Raw genomic sequence first — 24,800 nt, 5'->3', positions numbered from 1 at the left:
TAATAGCTATTAAAGCTTACCTTGTTTATATGGAAGCAGCAGCAAGCAGACCAGGCAGCTGGAGTTGCTACATTGGCTCCTCATGCACGGGGCCTACCCCATGGGGCTGAGGCTGGGAAAGCACAGGGTGCAGGCCCCATCCCTGCCCTCCGCAAACCCCCTGCAGTCTGGGCTTAACTGCTACAACCCTGCTATGACTGCACCAAGCAGTGGTTACCACAGCAACACCCTTATAAAGTGACTCCTGGGTGGTAAATTGCCATGGTAACAAGGCAGATTCAGGAGGCACTATTAGCTATACCAAGATTTGAGCCTCTTTCGCTACTGGAGAGAGTGAGCTGTGACATTTAAATCAAATCACAGTTTGTCCTTGACTGACAAACATATACAGATTTAAGTAAAACAGAGTTTTCAATATGTATTTTGTAGCCTGACTGGCGTGGGCTGATGAACTGCCACTAGTTATAAGCAAATCATATTTGCGAGGACCTGTCACTAGAGGGAGACATGGTCACACGCACTAAGCAATACATTAGCCTCCCAGTCTGGGAAAAACAGAAGATATAGTACAGCTTTCCTTACTGTCAATATAATTATAACAAAGTCATTCTCTAGTTCCTCCTGCTCTGGAAACTAAAGTAATGACAGCATCAAACACTTGTCACTAGTCTCAGAACACCTGTGACGCCTTAGGAAAAATAAAACCTACCTTCATCCTTAAAAGTGGCAATAGCACACTTCATTGGTATACTTTCTGTTTGTGGCAAGTCTCCATAATATTTCTTTCCTTAGATACAGTCGGCAACAGAAGGCATTTCTATATTCTGGTTATCTTTTCCAGAATTGTGTGTGTGTGTGTGTGTGTGTGTGCGCGTGTGCGTGTGTGCGCACAAAGAGGATTACCTTAAATTTCTGAAGCAGTTGCTCTATTACCTCTCCTGTTTTCATGTTACTGTTTATTCTTATTTTAGTTTCTGATCCAAAGGCTGGAGTGAAAACTGACGTCTAAAAAACAAGAGCAAGAAAATGTGACATTAACACCAATTTGGTGAAAATACACTGGTGTAAAATCATTCTGGGACAATACGATATATCATGCAACATGTATATTATTCCTTCTTTGCTTGAAATGGTCTGCTCCTTGAAATCTACTTATGCATATTTTAAAAGCATGGTACATATTCCCAATTTTTTCAGTGTGACATATTTCTGTGAACAGATTTATTCAATGTGTGGTTCTTGTGTTTTTTGTTTTTTCTAGTTTCTTAAAAAGGAAGGAAAGAAAGAATATAAAGATAATTAATTAGAATATTATGAAGCTATTCCAAGCTACTATAGTTATACCTATGACAGCATTTCTACCGCAAAATCCTAGATTACAGTTTTTATTTCTTAGCACTAAAATCAATAGACCAAAATTCTGATCTCAGTTATCAGTAACTCTGGGGGTAATTCCACTGATTTTCATGGAGCTAGTCTGCATTTTCCCAGCAGATATGAGTGCTGAATTTGGCTCAATCATTCTATTTGGAAAGTAGTTTAGTTCTGTAGGGCCAAAGATTAGGGTTAAAACTTTTTTGTATGTAAAGATTGTCACAGTCTGCCTGGTCCCTGGGAATGAAATAGGTCCAGAGCCCTTGTACCAGAGCAGGGGCTCCCAATATGCCCAATTAAAAGGACAGAGCAACACCTGGGACTGTAGCGGATCAGGGCAGCTGACCCTAGACAAAAGAGACCAGGATGGGAACAAGACCTGGTGAGTTGGAGACACCCAGCGAGAGAGACAGATGGTGAATCAGAGCTGTCTGAGTGAGGTCAGGAAAAGGGAAAGCTGACAGTTGCCAGAGCCAGGAGGTGTTTCCTGGGGGAAGATGCCTGAAGGCAGAGAAAGCAGCAAGGGGGGTTTGCCGGCTGACCTCCCCAAGCCAGAGAGGACTGTGAAGGCAAGGGGAGCACCACAGAGGATTACTCACTGATGTCTCCGTGTTGGAGAGCTGGACCCAGGGGAAGAGTGAGAGGACCCGGGGGAGTGAGGGACACTCCCCTGGTAAAGTTGATCTCCCAGCAGAGGGGCTGTGGGGGTTCCTGCTGGGAAGAACGGGCTTGCGCTCCAGCTGGAAGGGCTGGGCTAGCCATCTTGGCAGAAGAGGACCGATGAGAAGCCTAGGTGTGGTGGAAGAGGAAGACACCGGACTGGGCTATGGAAGGACTTTCAGCAGAGAGACTGGTGGGACACTTGCTGGGGAGAGCGGGGTTGAAAGGACCAGGTATGGGGGATATGGGAAATGGACTGCGCTTGGGATTTTTGTTGGGGGAATCAGTGAACTGTGTTTTGGTAATAAACTGGCCCCAAGCAGGGGTATTATTTAATCAAGTGAGCCTGAAGTGGATTTACTGGGGATTCTGAACGGGGAAATTGAAGCAAATGTGCCTGTCATGTCACAGCCTATGATAATAATAGACCTTAAATTAATGTCTGGCAAAAAAATGAATGAGGTAAAATACAAACAAGAGTAAAACATTACAAACCCCAAACATTTGAAGGTAGTGTACAACAATTAAAATTAGTGAGATGATGCTGAAGTACTGAATGTTGAAATAAGACCTTGTAAAACTGGGAGATGCATCTCAGGGGGCTATTCCAGTCAGCAAACACATCTGGGAAAGATTTTGGTCAGCCCATGTGGATGTGCATAAGGGAGCCAGGGCCCCCTAAGAGGGCAGGGTGGTACCTGTACAAGGAGTGACCTTGTACAGGTACTGTCCAGAATCTCAGTAAAGATGCATAGTCCCCTGCTCTCTGCGCTGGCTTCCCAGAGACGACTGCGTCAGGTTCAAAGTCTTGGCCCTTTGCTTCAAGGCGCTCCATGGTTTGGGCTATCTATCCATCTAAAAGATCGATTAAAGCTCTAGGGTGAAGGTGACTCTCTTCTCCTCAGGCACAATGGAACCATTTGCCATAAGGCTAATGCTTGCCTCTGCAGGAGACAGAGCTTGGCGGGTCCAAGGCAGCTGAACAAAATCCCACAGGAATGAAGGACCATCCTAAACCTCTCTCCCAAGTGCAAGGCACACTTCTGAGGCCTGCCTTCTCTGACATAACCACAGACCAGTGTGTACAGCATCCCCAGCAGTATTAGGTGCTGGGAAAAGGGCAAGGAGGGATGGGGTGAGGGCAGAGCCACGACTCCATGTCCCTTCTTTACCAGCCAGTCAAGCTAGCCAGACACAGAGTGGGGAGGCTGGAGACTGCTCGCTCCTCAAGCACGGTGCAGCAGACACGGCAGTGACACTGTGCAGGAGCTCTCTGGAGGCTTGGGCCACTGAGCGCTCATGCCACACCTCACCTGATGATGGTTAGGGCAGAATCAAGCCATAAACAAATTGTTGCATTTCACCCCATCAGTTCTCTGCCGCATTCACAGTAACTTAACACAGGAGAGCGTCCACACCTCATAGTTGTAGAAATGCCCATTAATGGAGAACCTGTGCGTGTCCACATCTTTTCTTGCTATTGTGGGGGAATTTTCCCTTTTCCTCACTTGTGCAGCATCACTCAAGGTTCTGCTTCTGTGTGGGGTCAGGGAGTTGAGCTCCTGCACACTCCTTGGCTTCAGGGTGCTGCTCTCATAAGAGAAGCAACCTGGACAAAATAAAACATCATCAGTCCACCTCCCTTTTAGTACAGCCCAGTGCTGCTTGCAGCATCATTTCTATAGCTGTTTGCCAGTAGGTGGTGCTGGTACAAAGGCATCATGGTTTGTAGTGTTGATAAAGCAGTCAGAGCGTTATCGGCTGTTTGAACTGGCTGCAAGTACCAGTAATCTCCTTAGAGATAGTATAGTTCAGTATTATGGGCTGATTGCTATATAGATAATGAGCAGATAGATGTATTGCCATCACTACTATTTATTATAATGTATTCAAGTTTAAAAACTGGAATCAGGGAAAGGGGTCTCTTAATACTCCTCCCCACAGACAGGGCTAAATTTTGTCATCAATTGTACTGGCACAGCCACATAAAAGGACTTTCTGATGATTATATAAAGAACACTGACCTGCCTCATGGTTTGGGGGTTCTTCTGAAGAATTTGGTGTCTCTTCGCTAATGTGATGGAGATTATGAACTTCGCCCCAGCGCATCATCCCCCTGAAACAGGGATCAAGCATGTATTTACAGGTTGATATTCTTTTTTAATTGGGGTGAATTCAGTTTAGGTTCCAGCCAAGCATCACATAACAGATGGCTGTTCCTGTTCAGAACTGTAAACATCATGTTAGAGTCTTTCATTTGATGGTATAAAGTAGGTAACTCTAGCACATCACAATATCATGTTTTACTAAACATGTGGGACCAAGGGCCCCACAGGTTGCTCATAAACCTAAGCAGAACAGGTCAACTATGGAAAAAATGTGTCAAATTATTCACACTTTATTATTAGTTTTATAGTTACATGTAGGGGTCCCAACTGAGATGAAAGTCCCAACGATCTAGACACTGTGCAGAGACATAGTACGAGACAGTTCCTGCTTTGAAGAGCTTATACTCTATATAGATAAAACTGGCCAACGAGGTCTCATTATCTCCATTTTACAGATGGGGAACTGATGACCACAGAGATCTGTACTCCTAGCACAATGGGGTGCTCATCCAGGACTAGGGCTCCTAGACACTGTGATAATATAAATAAAACAATAACAAGAGACTTGTCCGAGGTCATACAGGAAATCTGTGGCCCAACTGGGACCAGCTGTGGTCCAGTGGGAACCAAGCGTTCCTAAATGCCATAAAGTACCTTAACCACAGACCCAACTTTCACTCTATAAATAATTCCCTTATTCATTACATTTTTTGACAAATAGTCTTTGACCAACTACAGCACTGATCAAGTACTGCAGTAAACAATCTGCATGAAAATATATTCAACAAATAATGGCAAAAGTGTCAGAAACTATATTTGAAGAATACTCCGATCATATCCTCAAGTGGATGGCTGATACTTAAGGCTACGTTTTAGTCATGGGTATTTTTAGTAAGGGAGTCATAGACAGGTCACAGTCAGTGAAATAAAAGTTCATGGCCCGTGCGCGGTCCATGACTTTTACTATATACCCCTAACTAAAACTTCAGCTGGGGGTGCTCTGGGGGAGCGGTCCAGGGGTACTGGAGGGTGGGCCGGGGTCCCTGCTGGTGCTGGGGGTGGCAGGCAGCAGTGCATGGCCTGGGACCTGCGCTGGTCCTGGGGTGGGGCGGAGGGGAGGGTTGGCGGGGCTCGCAGGCTCCCCACCTGGCTCCGCGTGTCCCTGCAGCTCCTAGGGGAGGGGCGGCCAGGGACACGCGGAGTGCTGGGCGTGCTGGGGCCTGGAGCTGCCCCTGGTGGTAAGTGCTGCCCCACACACCACCCCCCTGTCCCAGCCCCGAACCCCCTCCCAGAACCAAATGGCTGTGGCTGGCCCAGGGCAGCCACTGAGGCAGCACTGGCCGCTGCAGAAGTCACGGAAAGCCACGGAATCTGTGACTTCTGTGATCTCTCTGATAGACCCACAGCCTTACCCTTTTAAAGTACTACATGGAGCAAAGTATGAGTATCTGGTGTTTTATCTAAAAATCGAACAAAAAATCCTGTTCTAGATATAGGTCATAGATTTTATGGCCAGAAGGGCCCATCGTGATCATCTAGTCTGACCTCCTGCACATTGCAAGCCACAGAACCTCACCCACCCACTCCTGTAATAGACCCCTAGCCTCTGGCAGAGTTACTGAAGTCCTCAAATTGTGATTTAAAGACTTCAAGTTACAGAGAATCCACTATTTGCACTAGGTTAAACCTGCAAGTGACCCATGCCCATGCTACAGAGGAAGGCAAAAAACCCCAGGGTCTCCGCCAATCTGACCTGGGGAAAAATTCCTTCCTGACCCCAAAAATGGCAGTCAGTTGAACCCTGAGCACGTGGGCAAGACCCACCAGCCAGATACCCGGGAAAGAATTCCCTGTTGTAACTCAGAACCCTCCCCATTTAGTGCCCCATCTCCGGCTGTTGGGGATATCTGCTGCTAGAAGTCACAGATGAGCCATATGGCATTGGAGGAAAATTACCAAAATCAGGTTGCGCAGCTTCTATTTGAGAATTATGTCCTGGAGGCAGGGACAGATGATCTCTGTGATTTCATCACCCTGAAGCCTGTGGGACATTAGTGGGTCAAATTAATGCTGATTCAGTCTGCTTCCTCCTGGGGATGGAGGAGGATTCCCTAGCAGCAGAGCTCCTGCTTAGGGTTCAGGAGGAAGCACACAGCTTTCAGTTGTTGCGAGAGGAGAGAAGCAAATGTGCCATTCCCCGACCATAACTGCAGAACGCAGGGGGAACACAGTTCACACGTGCAGAGTTCCCCGCCTCAGGTATGCAAGTAGCCCATATAGGAGATTGGGCCTTTTTTTGTCATTGATTTTTGTAACTACTTTTAAAACCCACTTTAAAGCCTGGATTCATTACAAAAAAGTGTCTGATTTCTGCATTGCAGAAGCTGTCACAAGGCCAAACAAACAACAAATGATACCTTACACAGGCTTCCACCATGCAAAAGCCAGGTAGAGCCTTTATAGAATCTGGTGTGCAAATGTCATCTTTGTTTTATCTTCACAATTGGCCTGTGGAAACATCAGCCTGCGTGAGGCTTACAGAAGTTAATATATTACCTTTTACTAGGGAACAAACCCACACGCTCTGGCGACTTCAGAGTCACAAAAGGGGGAATTTGCTTCTCATCTTGGATTTTTAACCAGATGGGACAACGTACTCCCCAAAAAATAGCCAGGATTCCTTCAATAACTGGTTTGCTGCCTTCTGGCTGAAAAAAATCAGAGTGCAGTGTTATGATGGGCCTAGGGAATCAGGTTCCATGTAAAGCTGCAGGAAACAGTTGAGACTAAGAGCCAAGTCTTGCTTGTCGGATGGTTAGTCCTGGTGAAGCAAACAGGACAAGTGCATTTTATTGAAGGTATCAGCAAGGGGTAGCCTCTGGCTAGTACAAGCCCGGTACAGACCATGGGTATGTACTTGACTCACTAGCCAGCTCTGAAATGCCTACTGCACTGTCTTCACTGCTACTGTTACCCACCCCAGCTGGATTCAAGCTAGCTCGGGTAGGAGAGCCCAGGCACAGCTTTGCTGTGTTGATATAGACAACCCTGGCACTCTAGCTCACAGACTGAGGAACCAAGTCTGTGCTGGAGTGTCACCAAAAAGGGTCTGCTGAAGTCCTGGCCTGGATTTTGCAATCATGGAGTGGATTGCTGACTACATTGCACGGCTATGTAGTAAATTAAGGGGAAAGGGCCCACTCCAATACCCACTGATGTCAGTGGAGGTTAATGGGCCTTGAATCAGGCCAAAATCCTGTTGTCCTTGCGTAGTGCCCTTATTGTGGCAAAACTCTTAATGACTTAGTGGAGTTTTGACTGAGTACAGATTGAGAAGCCCATGCTCCCCTTTTGCAGATTATTTTCCCAGGGTTATTTCCTTGAGGGCCCTATGTGTTCCCGTGAAGGCAGAAGAGCGGAAGCTCTCCACTGTGGAAGAGGATGAATGAGTCAGACCTTGAAACCAGGGGATCTTGGGAGACACACCAGAAACAAGACCCATTCACTCCAAGGTTCCTTGCCTCCACACCAGCCCCGGCCCCATGACCCATGCCAGGCTTGTGCTACCAAGATCTACCCTGATTGCTGTTGTCCCCAGAGGTGCCTATTGGGGGTTTCCCTGTGTTGAGGAGGATGCTGAAAAAGTTACAGCAAACTTGAGCACCAATGACAATGAGATTTCCTTCCTTGGGTTGGGGGAGGTACAGAGTGTCCTGGCACAAGGCTACCTCCCTCAGCTGATGATTCTATATCCTTGTGGAGCTCTCCGAGTAGGACTCCCTGTGATGTAAGGAGTGAGGTGGCAGGGAGATCATGCTGCTGAGTCAATAGCTCCTCCCCTTTTCATGACTCACCTAACCTAGATCTGTGAGTTTCCGCTCTCCACCATTCTTGAAGAATGGGACTGTAGAATTTGGCTGTCATGCTTGCTTTTTTATATTGTAAAGCAGGGGTCGGCAACCTTTCGGAAGTGCTGTGCCGAGTCTTCATTTATTCACTCTCATTTAAGGTTTTGCGTGCCAGGAATACATTTTAACGTTTTTAGGTCTCTTTCTATAAGTCTGTAATATATAACTAAACTATTATTAAAGCAGCAAAGAGTTCTGTGGCACCTTATAGACTAACAGACGTATTGGAGCATGAGCTTTCGTGGGTGAATACCCACTTTGTCGGATGCATGTAGTGGAAATATCCAGGGGCAGGTATATATATGCAAGCAAGAAGCAGGCTAGAGAAGCAACTATTGTTGTATGTAAGTAAATAAGGTTTTAAAAGTGTTTAAGAAGCTTAATTTAAAATTAAATAAAAATGCAGAGCCCCCCAGACTAGTGGCCAGGACCCGGGCATTGTGAGTGCCACTGAAAATCAGCTCGAGTGCCTACCCCTGTTGTAAAGACTCATGTTATAACTGAAGAAGCACACTCCACCTTATACTTTAATGTGCCACTAATGCACTCCTTAGTGAAACCCCATGTTCCACAGCTCACCTGCAGTTTGTAACAACAGCTCATCGGCGCCCCCTCCTGCAGTTATACTGCTGTGCTTTTCAAATAGTTCTGGTTGCCTACATTTCTTACCTGATTATAGGAGAGCTGCAGATTTTCTTGGTCAGCATAAAAATAGTTATACGTCTTCAGTAAAGTGTTAAGCTGATCTCTAGAAGAAGTGATCACAATGAGACTATTAAAAATCTCTCTAGTACCATAAAATCCAGATGTCAAGGTCAACATTTTCAAATATTGTTAGACTTCTAAATCCCTGTTTAGTTTTCAGGAGTACTCGGCTCCTACAATCGCACTGGCACGAGTGGTAATTATGGGGCAATTAGCACCTCTGAAAAATCAGGTCACGTATTCTGGTGCCTAATTATTAGTTTAGGCAGCCAATTTTAAAGCACCCAAGTTTGAAATGTTGGCCCAAATACAGTAATTTAATGCAAATGGACACTTTACAATAATATAAAATAAGTATACTATACAATAAGAAAACGTCGTCTTCAGCATAGTAACGGGACTGGGAACAACTGATTCCAAAACTTTTCTTCAGAACTCTGGGCTTGCTGCAATTAGAAGTGCTTGCTTGGTAATTGGAACATTAAAATTGGGGAATTGGCTAGCTCAAGAAAAAATAAGACATTTTGAAGACTGTCTAGTCTAGAGCCTGGAATAGGTCCTAGTTAAAATATTGCTTATAAATCAATATAAATAGTTTCTCAAACCATTTGAAGGGGAGATGGAAGGCGGGTGTTTAAGGATACATCTATATTTGAGCTGTGAGTTGTGATTCCCAGCTTGCAGAGAGACACCCCCGCTAGCTCTGCTCGAGCTAGTGCCTAAAATAGCAGCGCATCTGTGGCAGCGCTGGAGGCCGGTCGGACCAGCTGCCCCAAGTACAATTCTGCCTGGCTCCCAGAGTACGTATTTGGCCAGCCAGAGTGAGTCACCATCCATGCCACCGCTGACACACGGCTGGTTTTAGGCACTAGCTCAAGCAGAGATAGTGCAGGTACATCTATGCAAGCTGGGAATCACACCTGCCAGCTCAAAATGTAGATGTACCCTACATGTTCTTTGTGCCTTTGAAAATCTTCCCCATAAGCATTTTATGTGCTGGTGCTGCAGTAGTGACACTCTAATTACAGCTGAGAGGACACTTCCATTCTAAAGCTACAGTATTGTAATGTTAAGCTTGAAAGTTGAATCATGCAAGAGTCTGGAAATTCATGGCTCGTGTTCCTCAAGCGACTAGAATCTGCCCTCTTTGCACATATATCTTTCAGCAGGGTCCTTTATTAGATGATCACAAAGTACTGGACAATGTCATGTGCCAAATAATACAAAGGAATAACATTATCTGCACAATCCTACGTGCACAAAATTATGATTGCAGACATGTTTTGGGATTATGCAAGGAAGACCCTATTGCAATGCACACATGCAAGGAGACAGATTTAAGGTTCCTAAGGGACTCTTTACTCTGTTATTTTAATCATAAGAAATAAAGCAATTCAATGTTACAATAACAATTGGTCTCATTTTTTATGTAGCTAGGTTGATGTGAAACATGACAAATACAGTTCAGAATAGTTAAAGCTGGAGGATAGAGCTCAGCTTCATATACAGAAAGAAATCACCTTTATGAGATAGCAATTCAATGCTTCTCTGTTTTTGCTTTTTATGCTCTGAGATTTTAAAGCTACCATAAAACACTTTGAACCACATTTGGAAAGTCTTACACATGTTGGATAATTTGTAATCTCACTGAAATCAGTGGTGCTATTCACAGAGCAAAGTACTTCTTAGTGTGAGAGGGGCTGTCAGAATCAGGCCCTTGTCTCATCTGGTTGAAGAACAAAACAATGAGTTTCATTTCTCATGGCTTGGACTCATGAGTTCCAGTCGGAAGTTCTCTAATCTATTTATTTGGCAAAGGGGTTGGAGCTTTAAAGACCCAGCAACTCAAATTTGATACTTAGGAAGCTTGTTAAGTAGAGCTTCAATTCGTGTCCACCATTCCAGGTAACACTCAGAATTCACAGCCCCGACCCTTTTCTAAGACCACGATCCACAGAATAGCATTTGTTTCAAAATGTAAGGCAGATCGATACTACTGAACAGGTATACCAGAAAATGAGTGAGGCATGGCCAGAAAAGGAAGAATGTTGGAAATAAAGCTTATATAGTCCATCCAGTCTAGCAAATGTAAAAACTTTGCACTGCTTCTAGATATCAATTTGAACAACACCTCTAACTTTCCAAATGGAAAGGAGTAAAGCCAGGAGGCCTGTGAAACTCTGGGTGACAATATTCAGGGTAAAGAAGACCAGTATAAAATGTTAAGTTTCTCCTTATTTGGGATGATGCTATAGAACAGACAGGAAAGAAAACCTTTACTGTAGATCCACAGAGAATGCATCTCTCTGTGAAATTGAAGGACAGAATTCTGTAAATCTGGATCTCCAGTTGAATTATTTTGGGGCAAATATAGGGGGCAAAATATTATTCCCAGGGGCGGCCCTAGCTTTTTTGCCGCCCCAAGCACTGCAGTCAGGCAGCCGCCAGTCCCACGGCTTCGGCGTACCCGCCACTGAATCTGCGGGACCGGCGGACCTCCCGCAGGCAAGCTGCCAAAGGCTACCTGACTGCCACCCTTGCAGGGACTGGCAGGGTGCCCCCCACCCTGCGGCTTGCCGCCCCAGACACGTGCTTGGAGCGCTGGTGCCTGGAGCCACCACTGATTATTCCACTGTAGTTTTGCCATTGACTTCAATGGGGGCGGGATCTCATTCATAATATTCAAAAACAAAAAGGTTGAGAATGCAGTAGCTTGTGCTTTTACCATATGCAAAAGGACTTGAACTCATGACTCTAAGTTAAAAGTTAAAAACACATGTAGGGGGCAGCCATCTCTGCTAGCTCCAATAGTGAAGGAGCAGATATGCAGAGTTTAACATATACTAGCAGAGAACACGGCTGCTAAACACACAAGCCACTGTATGATATGAGAGGATGAGAGAAGGGGATCAGTTACACATTACAGCTTTGTGGCAGTTTGTTAGTGATTACCACACATCCTGTTGGAGGCATATTTACCTCTGGAATATTGGCCTGCATTTTTCTATCTATTTCTTTTAAAGGATCGTGTAACAGGGTGGTGGCCAGGAGGTCCTGAGGCAGCCCTCTGTTAGCCCAGCTCCAATTAAGAAGTATTAATTGGGGCTGGCTGAGTATGCCATGCCTAATTGATAGAAGGGAAGCCCCTGTGGGCCTCATTAGCCGGGGGCTATATAGGGCTGACAGGAAGGCAGTGAAGGGAGGGGGAAGAAAGGAGAGGGAGGAGCCAAGGGCTGTGCATCCCTGCTGGCTGGAGAAGCTAGCAGTCCCCCACCCCCAAGGTTGGAGCGGACTGTAAATAGCTGACGCTGTAAATAAAAGGCACTGGTGATTGCACCCAGAAGAGGTCTCAGGCTGATTTGTGGGTGCAGGGGCAACCGAAGGCCCCGTGACAGATAGTTTGATAGTCAAGGTTGTTTTAGTCTGACTCAGCACCAGCAATAATAGCGCTAGAGAGTAATTTGCACTTTGTACTCAGATTATACTAACGAGTAGCAAAGCAAGCAGGAAAATTGTGCCTTAAATAAATACTATGGTTCATTTAATTTACTTTGAAGAAATTCTCTTTGGCAAGAGGAATATTAATGGGGGTTTGGTAACTGTATGTTTATCCTGCCTTCATTTGATGGAGCTATTAAATAACTACACGACCTATCTCACTTTTCTTTTGCTTGCAGAGTTACAGAAAGATTTATCAACTCCACATTCAGGGGAGTGGGCAAGAGAATGAGAAGGAAGACAGCTGCCCTTCCAATATTTCCTGGACAAAGACAATAAACCTCAGACCTAAAATAGAATGATGAGCACAGAATTCCCTGCAATGAAATCTAGTAATGAAAATATGAGGGAAAGCAGACTCAACGCCCCTGGTCCTGCCACTTGATGTTATTTATAGGTAGCTGGCATTGAAAAATGGGAGGAGGAGGAAATAAGTGTTTAAATGCCATTGTGTCAGGGTTTAAACACACTCACAACCTAGAGAAAAGGAAAATACTCCAGGGCAGAATGGGGAAGGTTCCAATAACACGTGCAGACCCTTTCTGGTGAACGTTCCTTTCTTCTTGAGTGCACATCTTACAAATTGTGTCTCATCACAAGTATCACAGGCACGCACGCCCGTTTGACATACCAGGCCCTTGAGATGGAGGGTGGGTGAAATGATGGTGGTTTTTACACAAGTTTACCATAATTTGTTTAAAACTAGAGCTGTGCAATAGGTTTGCTGGGAAAACTTAAATCCAGGGAAACTCACTAGGTTTCAGGCTATACTATAAACTTGAAATTCAAACCATCCATTGAATGATTCACTAAACATTGCTAGGAAATTTGAGGATGATTTTCAGCAAACGGCAGAATTTATGAAATCGGGAGAAAACTGGTAGCTTCAGCTGATGATTGCTTTTAGATTCTGGGTTTGATCAAACCTGAAAGTGAAAGCAAAACCAGAGGTACAAACCCATGCAGATCACTGCCAGAGGGCCTAATCCGTTAAGCACAATAAATATTAATAAAAACCTGCCTGTGTGCAAAGCAAACACACCCAAGTAAACAAATGGTATGTGCACATTTGTTGAAAACCCACTGTACACATCTACTCTTAGAGTTATTTAATTAATCCCTTTGCCAATAATGATTTACAGAGGGAGTGGAAAGTTACAAGAATATATTTATAGTAGTATCAGGAAAAAAGTGACATTTAAATCAAGCACAAGATCATACAGAGCAATAGATCATTGTGTAAATATTAGAACAACTGGCCCATAGTTGACCAGGAACCTAAAGAAGAATCATGTACAATATTTATATATAGTTAGGGCCTTGCAGTGTACAATCCTTCATGAGCAAGTAGTATGCTTAGTGTTGGCAATGGGAGTTAACTGTATTGATCGAGAACACCATATGGTCCTGAGTAAGTGACCATAAGTAAATAAGTGAATAAGGAAGCCTGATGTGAAAGACTAAGGGCCTGATTTTGAACAGTGTCTCAAACCAGCTTCCCATTTTCCTCCAGCAACTATTACTTGGATGTCCCTCCAATGTGATTTGTGCCTGCAAGTACCCAGAAAGCACATACAAATGATCAAGGTATTGATGGGTAGTAGAACCGATCAGAGGATCACAAGTTTGTTTTGGGGCAACTTTTGAGGTTTTGACATTTGTTTTTTGTTCTGCAGTGACATGAAAATAAAGCTTTTCCAAAATTTTCATGAAAACAGGATTCTGTCGAAATCTCGGTTTTCAGATAGAAACCTGAGCTTTTCAGTTTAGGAAGGCCGGGGGGAGGGGAGGTTGTGTGTGTCCAAAACCTGAGCCTTTCAATTCAGGGGGTAGGGGCAGAGAAAGAGAAAAACTCTTCCCAACCCCCTTTTAGGACACTTGCCTGGGATGTGGGAGACCCAGATCGAAGCCCCTCCTCTGCCTCATTCACAGCAGATTTTCTCATCCCAGATCATTCTGAATCAGGCATACCAGGGACTTGAACCTGGGCCTGCCATGTCCCAGTCCAGAACCAAAACAGTATATTTTAACTTAATTTCATTTACTCAAAAATATTCCAATGGCTCTAATGGACAGCCTACTGTGACATCACAAGGGGCTTTGTCGTCTCTGGAAAGGGGGACCCTCCCAGGAACAGGATCAAAGCACTAGTCCATCAGCACATTAGGCACTGCTGCCTCATTCGTGGAAGCATAGATTTTGGCGGGAAGCAAGAGATAGATATGATGATTATTTTTCTCCCAGTCATTCAGCTCAGATTGTGGACGCCTTGTGCTGGGCTCTGTACAGACATGAAGTAAAAAGACAGTCCTCGCCCCAAATTGCTTACAGCTGAAGACGAGAGGCAACAAAAGTCGATATAACTGAAAGCAAAGACGGTGGACAAAGAGGATGAGGGTGAGAGTGATAGCAACATATGGCGGTGTAGACTAGCTATGTACAAGATTTGCAGCCTTTTACTTTAAAGGGTATTAAAGAATAGATGGTGGGGTTCTGAAAGACAAGAGTACTTTCCCTTCTGTCTGTTCCTTCACATTGTCTTGCTACAACTAAAGTAAGAGGCTTCTTTGAGGTTTCTGCCATATGTAACAATATTCCTGTCTCTATAGCCTACGCCGCTCTTCCGTCTGTTTTCAAACCCCATTTTAAATGGACTTTTCTTTCTTTCCCTGTCTCAGTTTCTTCCTCTGTTAGCATTTAATTGTATTACTCATCTCTGCACATGCAAAGCATTAGGTAATACAGTTTCTCTGAAAGATACTAAGCAGAATAGCATCGTATTGTACTTCCCCAAGAAGGAGAGGACTGAAATGACTCCTGAAGCGAATCTCTTCTTTGGTGGGGCACCCTTTATTCAGTAGCAGATTGAAGTATTAGGGCCCGCTAAAGTCGATTGGAATCTTTCCATTGACTTCAGTGGGCTCTGGATTAGGACCTTATTGTATGGATCAACACCCCCGTTGATCAAAGTGATCCCCCCCAAAATAATTTTTCCAGCAGCTCCACCAACTGGAAAGCAGTTTTGGGGCTCTAGAGTTTCGGCTAATCCAAGCAACTGTTAGCTGCCATTCGGCCTTGCCTTTAATCACAGTAAGAAGATTGGTGAAAACACTTTCCTGTATTTGAAGTGGATTTGCTTGTCATTCATCCTTTGTGTCCAATCAGCCAGGAAAGAATAGTGCAGGAGTATCCACTCACAAGATGTTTGAGTCACCCCAGAACAAAACAAATAGAAATCTTAAAATACAAAGAGGCATGAAACAAACCATGACAGATAGGGCATTTTCCTGCAATATCCCTGGGAGACCTTATCGAATTAAGTTTAAGTATAGTGAGGGTCCATTGTATGAAATGAATGGTTTAGGTATCATTGTGGGCCAGGATTGTATGTAACCTCTCTCTAACGGGGAAGATGGGATGTGAACCCTGGAAAGTGTTATGAATTTCAAGGGGCTACACTGACCAACAGGCCACACAAGAATGGACTTTGGGACAAAACAGTGTCAAGTGGTTTGCCTGAGGAATTTCTAGGGGGAGGGCAATACAGACCCCCAGTTTTTTGAAGCTATGCCCTGAGGAAGAGACCATTGTCTGCTGTTTAACTGTTCCCAGAGTCTCATAATCAAAGGCCCAAACTGAATAAAGGAAAGACTTGTCGATTCCTTGGGGTGGAGGGAGGAGATACCAGTTCTGCGCTAGACTGTTGTGAAATTGCTACAACAGAAAAAACCTTTTCTCGGGTTTGAAGGACTGACTACTACTAGAGCCCTTGCTGGAATTGGGGGTGATCTCTGGTGAGTTTTTAGCATGTGTGCAAGTGCTTTTATTGTTTTTAAAGTCTTCTCTGCAATGCTTTCACCTTAATAATAACCGTGCTTGCTTAGAAAGGGGTAACTTTTGGCTGCTGTCAATTACAGCTGCTCATAGCCTTCGGCGAGTTAGCAAAGCACAGACTTTGGCCTGTTTGCATGGTCTGGCTTGCAGGAGACACACACAGGTCTGAAAACCTCCAATCAGGAGGGAGACACACACAGGTCTCTACCCAAATGAGGTGAGGGCTGAGGAATTGGGAGCCTACAGTGCCTTCGAGAGCCACCGAGGGGGAATATAGGCAATGTTGCCCTGAACCATGACACAAACAAGCAAGCAAAAAATTCCCTGTCATATGACTGAAGACAACTAGGGTCAAGAATGTCTTTGATCATGCAGGTGCAGGGCCTCACAAATCCTGGAGGGTAACATTCAGCACTTTTTTCAGAAATATGGTATGTAGCATTTGAGCTCCTGCTGATCCTGAATGCAAGAATCTCCAGAAAGTCATGAATGAAAAAAATCTTTTCATGCTTTGAAAGCTTTTAATTATGGCATTTTAATCAGTGCATAATGCATCCGCCTGGCAGCGGTGACTCAACAGCTGGGAGGTTGGTCGACTGGTTCCTTTCTGTGAAGGTTGCCAGTTCCTTGCTGGAGAAGGGATGAAGAAAGAGTTTAACAGCTCTGGTCTGATGCTGAGGGCCATATGTGGCCCTTGATCCATGCATGCTGTAAGTCCTATAGGCAGCAAAGAAAACTTTAGCCATGGACTGAGAGCACTGCATGACCCCGTGGGGGTTACTTTTGAGATTGGCTCTATATCAGGTTAAAATAGAGACTAATCCTGGAAAATCTTTACTCAAGTTTTAGTCAGCGCTTGCTCAGGCAAAATGCCTGCTGACAGCTGTCTGTGGGAGTTGGCATAACCAAAAACGACACCCTCAATATCTGCCCTGCATCAGTGCAATAAACAGTCTGACTAAAATTGTGCAAACCATTTGGAACTAAAATCCCATAGGGGAACTTTGGTAGCAGATCAGATTTACTTGTTCGCTGTGCTTTCTAGCAGACTGTGGGACCGTGGAAATAGTTCAGAAGACCAAAATGGACCTGATTTAAGTGATGTTAGTTTTCTTTCCTTATTAAAATACATACAACTCACTAGGTACTTGTATACACAGAGTGGTTAAGATTTTTCAAGTTGACTATAGGCACCAAATGAGTTAGTCCTAGCCAGGGACATAAAAGACAATAGCAAAGGCTCTATAAATAGACTAGGAGCAAGAAAAAGATGAAGGAAAGCAGAGATCCTTTCCTTGGAGGGGAAGGAGAGCTAATAATGGATGGCATCAACGAGTGATGCCTATTTTTCTTCAGTCTTCACTAAAAAGGTAAATTGTGACCAGATACTTAACACAATATTAACAACAAGGGGGAAGGAACTCAAGCCAAAATAGGGAAAGAACAGATTAAAGACTATTTAGATAAGTTGGACATATTCAAATCAGTAGGACCTGATACTTAAGGAACTAGCTGCAACAATCTCAGAATAGTTAGCCCTATCTTTGAGAACTCATGGAGGATGCGTGAGGGCCCACAGGACTGGAGAAGGGCAAACATAGTACCTATCTTTAAAAAGAGGAACAAAGAGGACCAAGGGAACTATAGGCCAGTCAGCCTTTCATACCTGGAAAGATACAGGAACGAATGATCAAATAATCAATTTGTAAGCACCTAGAGGATTATAAGATTACAAGCAATAGCCAACTTGGATTTGTCAAGAACAAGTTATGCCAAGCCAATTTAATTCACTTCTTTGACAAGGTTACTGGCCTAGTGGATAGGAAGGAAGCAATAGATTTTTACACAGTCCCGTATAATATTCTCACAAGCAACTAGGGAAATGTGGTCTAAATTAAATTACTGTAAGGTGGGTGTTGAAAGATCTCACTCAAAGAGTAGTTATCAATGGCTGGCCGTCAAACTGATATGGCTGGGGAGAGGGTGAGGTTATCTAGTGGGGTCCCATAGGTCTCTCTCCTGGGTCGGCTACTATTCAGTGGAGTGGAGATTATGCTTATCAAATTTGCAAAATGAGACCACTTGGAAGGGGTAAGCGGACAGGATTAGAATTCAAAACAACCTTGGACAAATTGGAGAACTGGTCTGAAATCCAATAAAAACAAGTGTAAAGTATGACACTTGGAAAGGAAAAATCAAATGTACAACTATAAAATGGAGGAATGACAGGATAGAGGTAGTATTACTGAAAAGGATCCATTGATTATAGCCAATCACAATTTAAATCTGAACCAATAATGTGACGCACTTGCAAACAAGGCTAATATTAAGGCGTGTATTAACTGGAGCGTTGTATGTAAAATGCAGGATGTAATTGTCCCACGTTACTCGGCATCAGTGAGTGGAGTGCTGTCTCCAGTTCTGGGCACCAGACTTTAGGAAAGATGTGGACAAATTGGAGATATTCCAGAGGAGAGCAACAAAACTTACAAACTGTTTAGAAAACTTGACCTATGAGGAAAGGTTAAAAAAAACTGAGCATATTTAGTCTTGAGAAAAAAAGACTTGAGAGGAGACCTGATAATCTTCAAATATATTAAGGGCTGTTACAAAGAGGACGGTGGTCAATTGTTTTCCATGTCCACTGAAGATAGGACAAGAATGGGTTTACTGGGCAGCAAGGGAGATTTAGGTTAGATATTAGGAGAAATTTTCTAACTTTAAGGATAGTTATGCACTGGAATAATCCCTGTCAAATCCCTACCACTGGAGGTTTTTAATAGCAGGTTAGACAAACAGCTCTCGGGGTGGACTAGGTTTACTTGATCCTGCCTCAGTGCAGGGGGTTGGGCTAGATGACCTCTCAAGGTCCCTTCCAGCATGATTCTGTTATGCCTGTGTTTTCTGTGGGCACCTTTAATGGGGTGTTTATCAAGAGACGAGAACGTGCTGTGCATGCCAGCCAGCTCATTTCACACACCCTTTTGTTCTCTCTCTTGATCCATCCCTTGGGCAAATTGAAGACAACGGGCTTGTGTTGTGGAGCACCGTGCAGGACAGTACTGAAAGAGGCACGTGTAATAACAGCAGATCCAAGGTTACGGCAATGGAAAGATACAATATGAAAGTTATATCTGAAGTGGTTTTAGTCAGCAAACACTATTTTAATGCCCATTCATTTTCAAATTTTCATTTCCCTCAGAGCAGAGAAACTTGCATGGTAATAGAAAGATTGAAAAGCCTCTGCTTTGATCCTGGTCTCTCAGCCAGTTAATTAGGTACATGTGTATTTAACAAGAAGCAAAAGGCTTTGGCTGGCTTAGTGCCTTATCTGGAGCGCATGTGTTTGTGTGCTGTGCTCACACAAATTTTAATTGGTTAATTACTGGTGAGACCTACAGCACGGTGTCCTAAAGCAGAATTATCATAAGGGGAATGATGACTAAGCAGGGAGCACATAGGTAGGTAATAATTACGTGCCATGGGTAAGGTTCTGATGTCCCTGTTTACAATGAGCAGTTCCCTTGAGTAACGCTATTGAAATCAGCAGGCCCACACAGAGTAAAGTGCTACTGAACCAGAGCAAGGGGATTTGAGTCTGCTCTGATATTTGAAAGTATAAACATTAAGGGACAGATTGTGATGGGCCTGTGCATAGGGAGTGGAGGAAAGGACAGTCGCAGCCCCTGTACGTCCTTAGGGACTGCTCTTGCTGTGGGTCCCTGGGGATGTACATCATCCAAAAGAGGGTTAAAGAAAGGCAGGGAAGAGGTGGGGCAATGGACCCCATTTCTGTCACACTGGTCCACATATGAAGGGGAGGAGGCTCTATGTCCTAAAAGACGGTGCAATCTCTGCAGTTGCCTTGTGTATCAGAAAGCTCAGTGTTTAGTATAATATCAGGAAAACTTCCTGACAGCAAGATCTACCCTATGACTGTGGAACAGTCTGCCAAGGGAAACAATGTCAGCTCCATTGCTGGAGTCTTTTCAGACTTGACTGAACAAACATGTACATTCGTAGGAAGATGGAGCAGATGACCTGATAGGCCTCTGTGCATCTCTCATGTAGATGATCCTATATGCAAATATATGTAGACAATTTGGAAAAAGATTTCTGGTCCAATTTTTCAAAAGCGCAAGGGTTAGGCCCCCAAACCCATATTTAGTCCCCTAAACTGGATTTCAGAGGTGCTGAGCATCCACTTCTCACACACTGAAATTGAATTTATACACCCATGTTAGAAAATGTTGGCCTCTCTGTCTGTGTACAAAAGTCAATCAAAAAGATGAAAAGCCCAGTTCTGTAAGACCAGAGCGTGTGAATGTCTGTTGACTTCCTTGGGAGTTCTGTATGTAGAACACTAGTGGGATCAGGCTCTCATCATCTGTATTATTATTATAGACTCAACACTTCTTCTTTACAGCATCTAATCTTAATGATTAAGTGGAACAGATTATTACCAAGACATTCAATATTCATACAGAAAAGTTACCTGGTAATGTACTTGTTCTCACTGATGGAAATAGCAGATTGTAGATGTTGCGATTTCATAGTCACTTTCTTCATTTATTCAGATTAGATGGCACTACATAAAATGAACAGAAGTATTAATCATTGTTCATTACATCTCTCTATTTGCAATGTAGTTTCACTTAATGCGCCACACTTGGAAAATGTATTGGTTTTTATATACTTGGTTTTTCCTAAAGTTTGTGACTTGACATTAAAATGATGTCATTTTCCCTTGATGGAACACAATATATTCTGTGCTAGCACTATAAAGGAGGCCATTCCCAGTATATGTATGACTATTACTATACATAGTCCATATAGTTCCTATAATATAAAGGGACTATATGGACTATGTATAGTAATACTCCCAAATACTACAGCTTACAATGGTGTTACTAATTCAAACGATTTGCAGCAACTACTCTAAAATACTTTAGTACCGGGATGAGACTAGAATCCTTGGCACAGCATAGATTAGCTCATGGACAACTGATGTAAAGTTGCCTCAGGTCACAAAGCAAAAGTGTCCTAGCAAGTAAAGCTGAACCAGGTTCCTGTGGAATTGGATGGGAATCATAGAAATTCCAGTTGATCCAGTGGAGTCCTGTGGCACACAAAGTCAAAAAGCAGAGGTATTAAAAAGAAACCAAACCAAGGATACTAATTGCAACATTATCGATTGCTTTCCTTATAGCTGTCTCGGCACTGCGTAAGCTAGAACCAATGAGACTCCAATGGTGAATTCCTTGGAAATATGATTATGGAATTTTGGCTGCTCTCAATTCATTCCACGGTATTAGAAATAAAAGGCAGGCTGAGCAGAGTGTAACTGAAGAGAATCAAGGTTAAGCTTTTTCAATGAAGTATCATTTGTGAGTGTTGTGGTGCATGGACAAGTTAAGAATGTAAATCTCTCAAATCTCTAAGGGCTAAATTCAAAGATCTTTACTCAGCTTATACTCAGTCCGTACTCAGGCAAATGTCAGTTGAAGCCAATTGGTGTGCATTTGTTTGAGAAATGAGTAAAAACTGAATGTCAAATGCTGCTCTCATTTATACCAGTGTGAACCTGGCCCAATTCCATTAAGAGTTATTCTGAATTTACAGAGCAGATTCTGACCATGTGTAAGGACCTGAAGGATCTTTGTTGGCCTGATCCAATTCCCACCAAAGCCAACCAGAGACTTTTCATTCACTTCAATGACTGTTAGATCAGTCCTTGTACCAGCTGGAGGCCACAGAGGCCAGGTCGAAGGAGGGTCTGGGTGAACCAAGCTTTACATCTGCAGTAATGAATGCAATAAAAGCATTTGAAGAAGCGAAGTTCTGAATGGCCAGAAATGAGAAGCGGGGAAATTAAAAATCAGAAAGATCCTGGTGCATGCCAGCTTCTAATCTCTTTCCTTTAGACAAGATTTGATCCTCCGAAGAGAGATCTTTTATAGCTGTATACATGTATAGTATATAAACATCCAAAATAAAAATAAAATATATTTAAGCAAATATTAGCAAGCAAAGAGGCTAAACTAGGGTGACCAGACAGCAAGTGTGAAAAATCAGGACCGGGGCGGGGGTGTAATAGGAGCCTATCTAAGAAAAAGACCCCAAAATCGGGACTGTCCCTATAAAATCAGGGCATCTGGTCACCCTAGGCTTAACATACCATTTATAGAATACCTTTATCCCATCCATCTACTACACCTTGACATACAAGAGCATCTGAGGCAGCCTGGAAAGAAAATTTGCAGTCACGAAAGCAGGAGATACCAGAGGACATGACGGCTCTGCATACTGTCTGTTATCATTTTGGACTAAGAAGGTAGGGAAAGGATTCTAACAGTTGGTAATTCTAAGAAAGCCAGTCATTGGCATGCATCATTATTTCCTCATAGATTTAAATCCTGCCACTTATCCTATAAGAACAGAAGCGACTATAATTAAACAACTTTATGGGTAAAGGAGTGCAAGAAACTTTTTCCCCTGGCAAAAGAAAGAGTTTGATAAAAGAGTTTTATCAAAAGCTCACTGAAGTCAATTGAAAGAGTCTCATTGACTTCAATGGACATTGGATCATCTCGAATCCAATTAAATATAGCTTCTGAGAAATGAAATCTGCTCAGTGATTACTGCACAACAGAGAATGTTCTGGTGGATGACTGAAAATGGAGATCCCTACATACAACTTTCATTACATTGTGTTCTCTTCCTCAGTGTATTTGATAGGACCCATTTAATGTATTCTGAAGTAATTTACTTTGATTTAATCTGATTTACTAACTAACACTGCTAGCTAGATATTAGTTTATAACAAACTGAGCCTGTGTGCCAGTCCAAATGGCTACCCCATTATTCACGGATAACAGTTAAGAAAAAATAAAGAGTCAACCATGCATAAATAACCCTTTTTCATACTTTGAGAAAATTTTATTTTTATGGTTGCATTGGTCTCTGGCTGGCCAGCAATACAATTAGGTTTGTCCTTTATATCAAACAGAATGTAGCTTACCAATAAGAGCCCAGCGACAAACTGCCTTTTTAACACCCAGCACTGCAGATAAAATTATTAAATCTAGATTATTTGCTTTATAGTTGCTTTTTTGATCACAGAATTAACAGATTATTTGTTATATTTTAGCAGTCAGGTTATTTATTCAGTTAAGGAGTGGATCCCAAGAGCTGAAGATGGCTTCCCACATAGCGAAGGGCATCTTTTGTATGGGGGAAGATTTTTTACTGATGGCCTAATCATCCACTGCACACAGCAAAAGCCCTCCCTTGAAGACATTTGCTTTGGATATGCCCAGGGGGACTCATAATAGAGCTGAATTTTGTCTCAATTTTGATATGTTGATAAAACTTTCCATCCAAATTTCAAATTTTGATGAAGGCCAAAAACATGACAACCACCCAACAACCAGTGACATTTTCACAAAATTTCCCCACATGGATGAAACAGTCAAAATTTCGAAGGGTCGGGGGGGGGGGGAAAGAGGGTGAAAGAGAAAAAAAAAGTGTGGTGAGACAATTTTACAAAATTTTCATTACTTTTATCCCTCTGATCTGGCCAGTGCTGCTTAGACACCTATCTGAGAAGAGCATTAGAAGTCAATCTGTTGTGCTATAGCATTTACACACATTTACACTCAGACCTGAAACCCGCAAGACTTCAAGTCTCAAACCCACACAGTTCATACCGGTTCCTGTTCTCTTCTCTGCCTCCATCAGGACATGACAATTGGGTTGTTGACTGGTTTCCATAGCAACTCAGTTGCCTAGTTCCTCATCTCTAGGTTCTGCACATTCCTAAGGCAGGTCTGGCCTGGATCTATCTAGGCCAGACCCAGCTTTCATCTGGTCTGGCTCGGCTCTCTCAGGACACAAGTGCAGTCACATGGCTGGAGAGTCTTGCCCGCATGCTCGGGGTTCAGCTGATCGCCATATTTGGGGTCGGGAAGGAATTTTCCTCCAGGGTAGATTGGCAGTGGCCCTGGAGGTTTTTCGCCTTCCTCCGCAGCATGGGGCAGGGGTCACTTGCTGGAGGATTATCTGCTACTTGAAGTCTTTAAATCAGGATTTGGGGACTTCAACAGCTGAGTCAAGGGAGAGAATTATTTCAGGAGTGGGTGGGTCAGCTTTTGTGGCCTGCATCTTGCGGGAGGTCAGACTGGATGATCATAATGGTCCCTTCTGATCTTAAGTTCTATGATATTAGGCAGCCAGCACCGGCCCACCTCATCACACAGCCTCCCTTATTGCCTTACTCCAGGGAGGGCTCCAGCCTATCCCAGTTCAGTTAGGGTGACTGATCTAGGAAGCACCCTACCCTTTTCCTCACACGTAGCCCAGCTCAGCTGAAACAAAAATAACATTCTCTCACGGCGGTTGAGTACAGGAGTCCACAGGAGAGTGCTCAGGGATCGATTTATCGCATCTAGACTAGAGGCAATAAATTGACCCCTGCTGGATCGATCACTGCCCGACGATTCAGCGGGTAATGTAGACATACCCTCAGAGTATTATCTTTTTACAGCTTCTCCCACTATCTAGCTGGACCTTAATCTCCTGACATATAAAGAGGTGGTAATGAAGAAGAATGGGTTAAATACTGGGCTTGAGTCTCTTCTCTCAAACTGATTTTACTCTGGTATATTTCCACTGACTTACATGCTGTTACTCCCAATTTATACCAGTGTAGGTC

General features: G+C 43.5%; 1 protein-coding gene across 4 annotated transcripts in view; it reads right to left on the bottom strand.

The window, feature by feature from the left end:
- Window positions 1-23,866, bottom strand: part of RASSF6 (Ras association domain family member 6) — a 30,218-nt gene extending 6,352 nt beyond the window's left edge. For 2 of the 4 annotated variants that reach the window (XM_039542660.1, XM_039542663.1), the window contains exons 1-8: window positions 23,797-23,855; window positions 21,043-21,206; window positions 20,583-20,675; window positions 8,720-8,798; window positions 6,699-6,850; window positions 4,059-4,150; window positions 3,453-3,643; window positions 904-1,005 (exon numbers count right to left, since the gene is read on the bottom strand). In XM_039542660.1, the coding sequence (XP_039398594.1) occupies window positions 904-1,005; window positions 3,453-3,643; window positions 4,059-4,150; window positions 6,699-6,850; window positions 8,720-8,798; window positions 20,583-20,656 (690 nt within the window). In that variant the 5' untranslated portion in view covers window positions 20,657-20,675; window positions 21,043-21,206; window positions 23,797-23,855. Of the gene's footprint in view, window positions 1-903; window positions 1,006-3,452; window positions 3,644-4,058; window positions 4,151-6,698; window positions 6,851-8,719; window positions 8,799-20,582; window positions 20,676-21,042; window positions 21,207-23,647; window positions 23,667-23,796 lie in introns of those variants that run through there. The other 2 variants (XM_039542661.1, XM_039542662.1) reach the window with 2 other exon arrangements.
- Window positions 23,867-24,800: the final 934 nt, after the last annotated feature.

Source organism: Mauremys reevesii, linkage group 5, assembly GCF_016161935.1.
Source record: "Mauremys reevesii isolate NIE-2019 linkage group 5, ASM1616193v1, whole genome shotgun sequence".
NCBI lineage: Eukaryota > Metazoa > Chordata > Testudines > Geoemydidae > Mauremys > Mauremys reevesii.
This window is presented reverse-complemented; position numbering and strand designations above follow the sequence as displayed.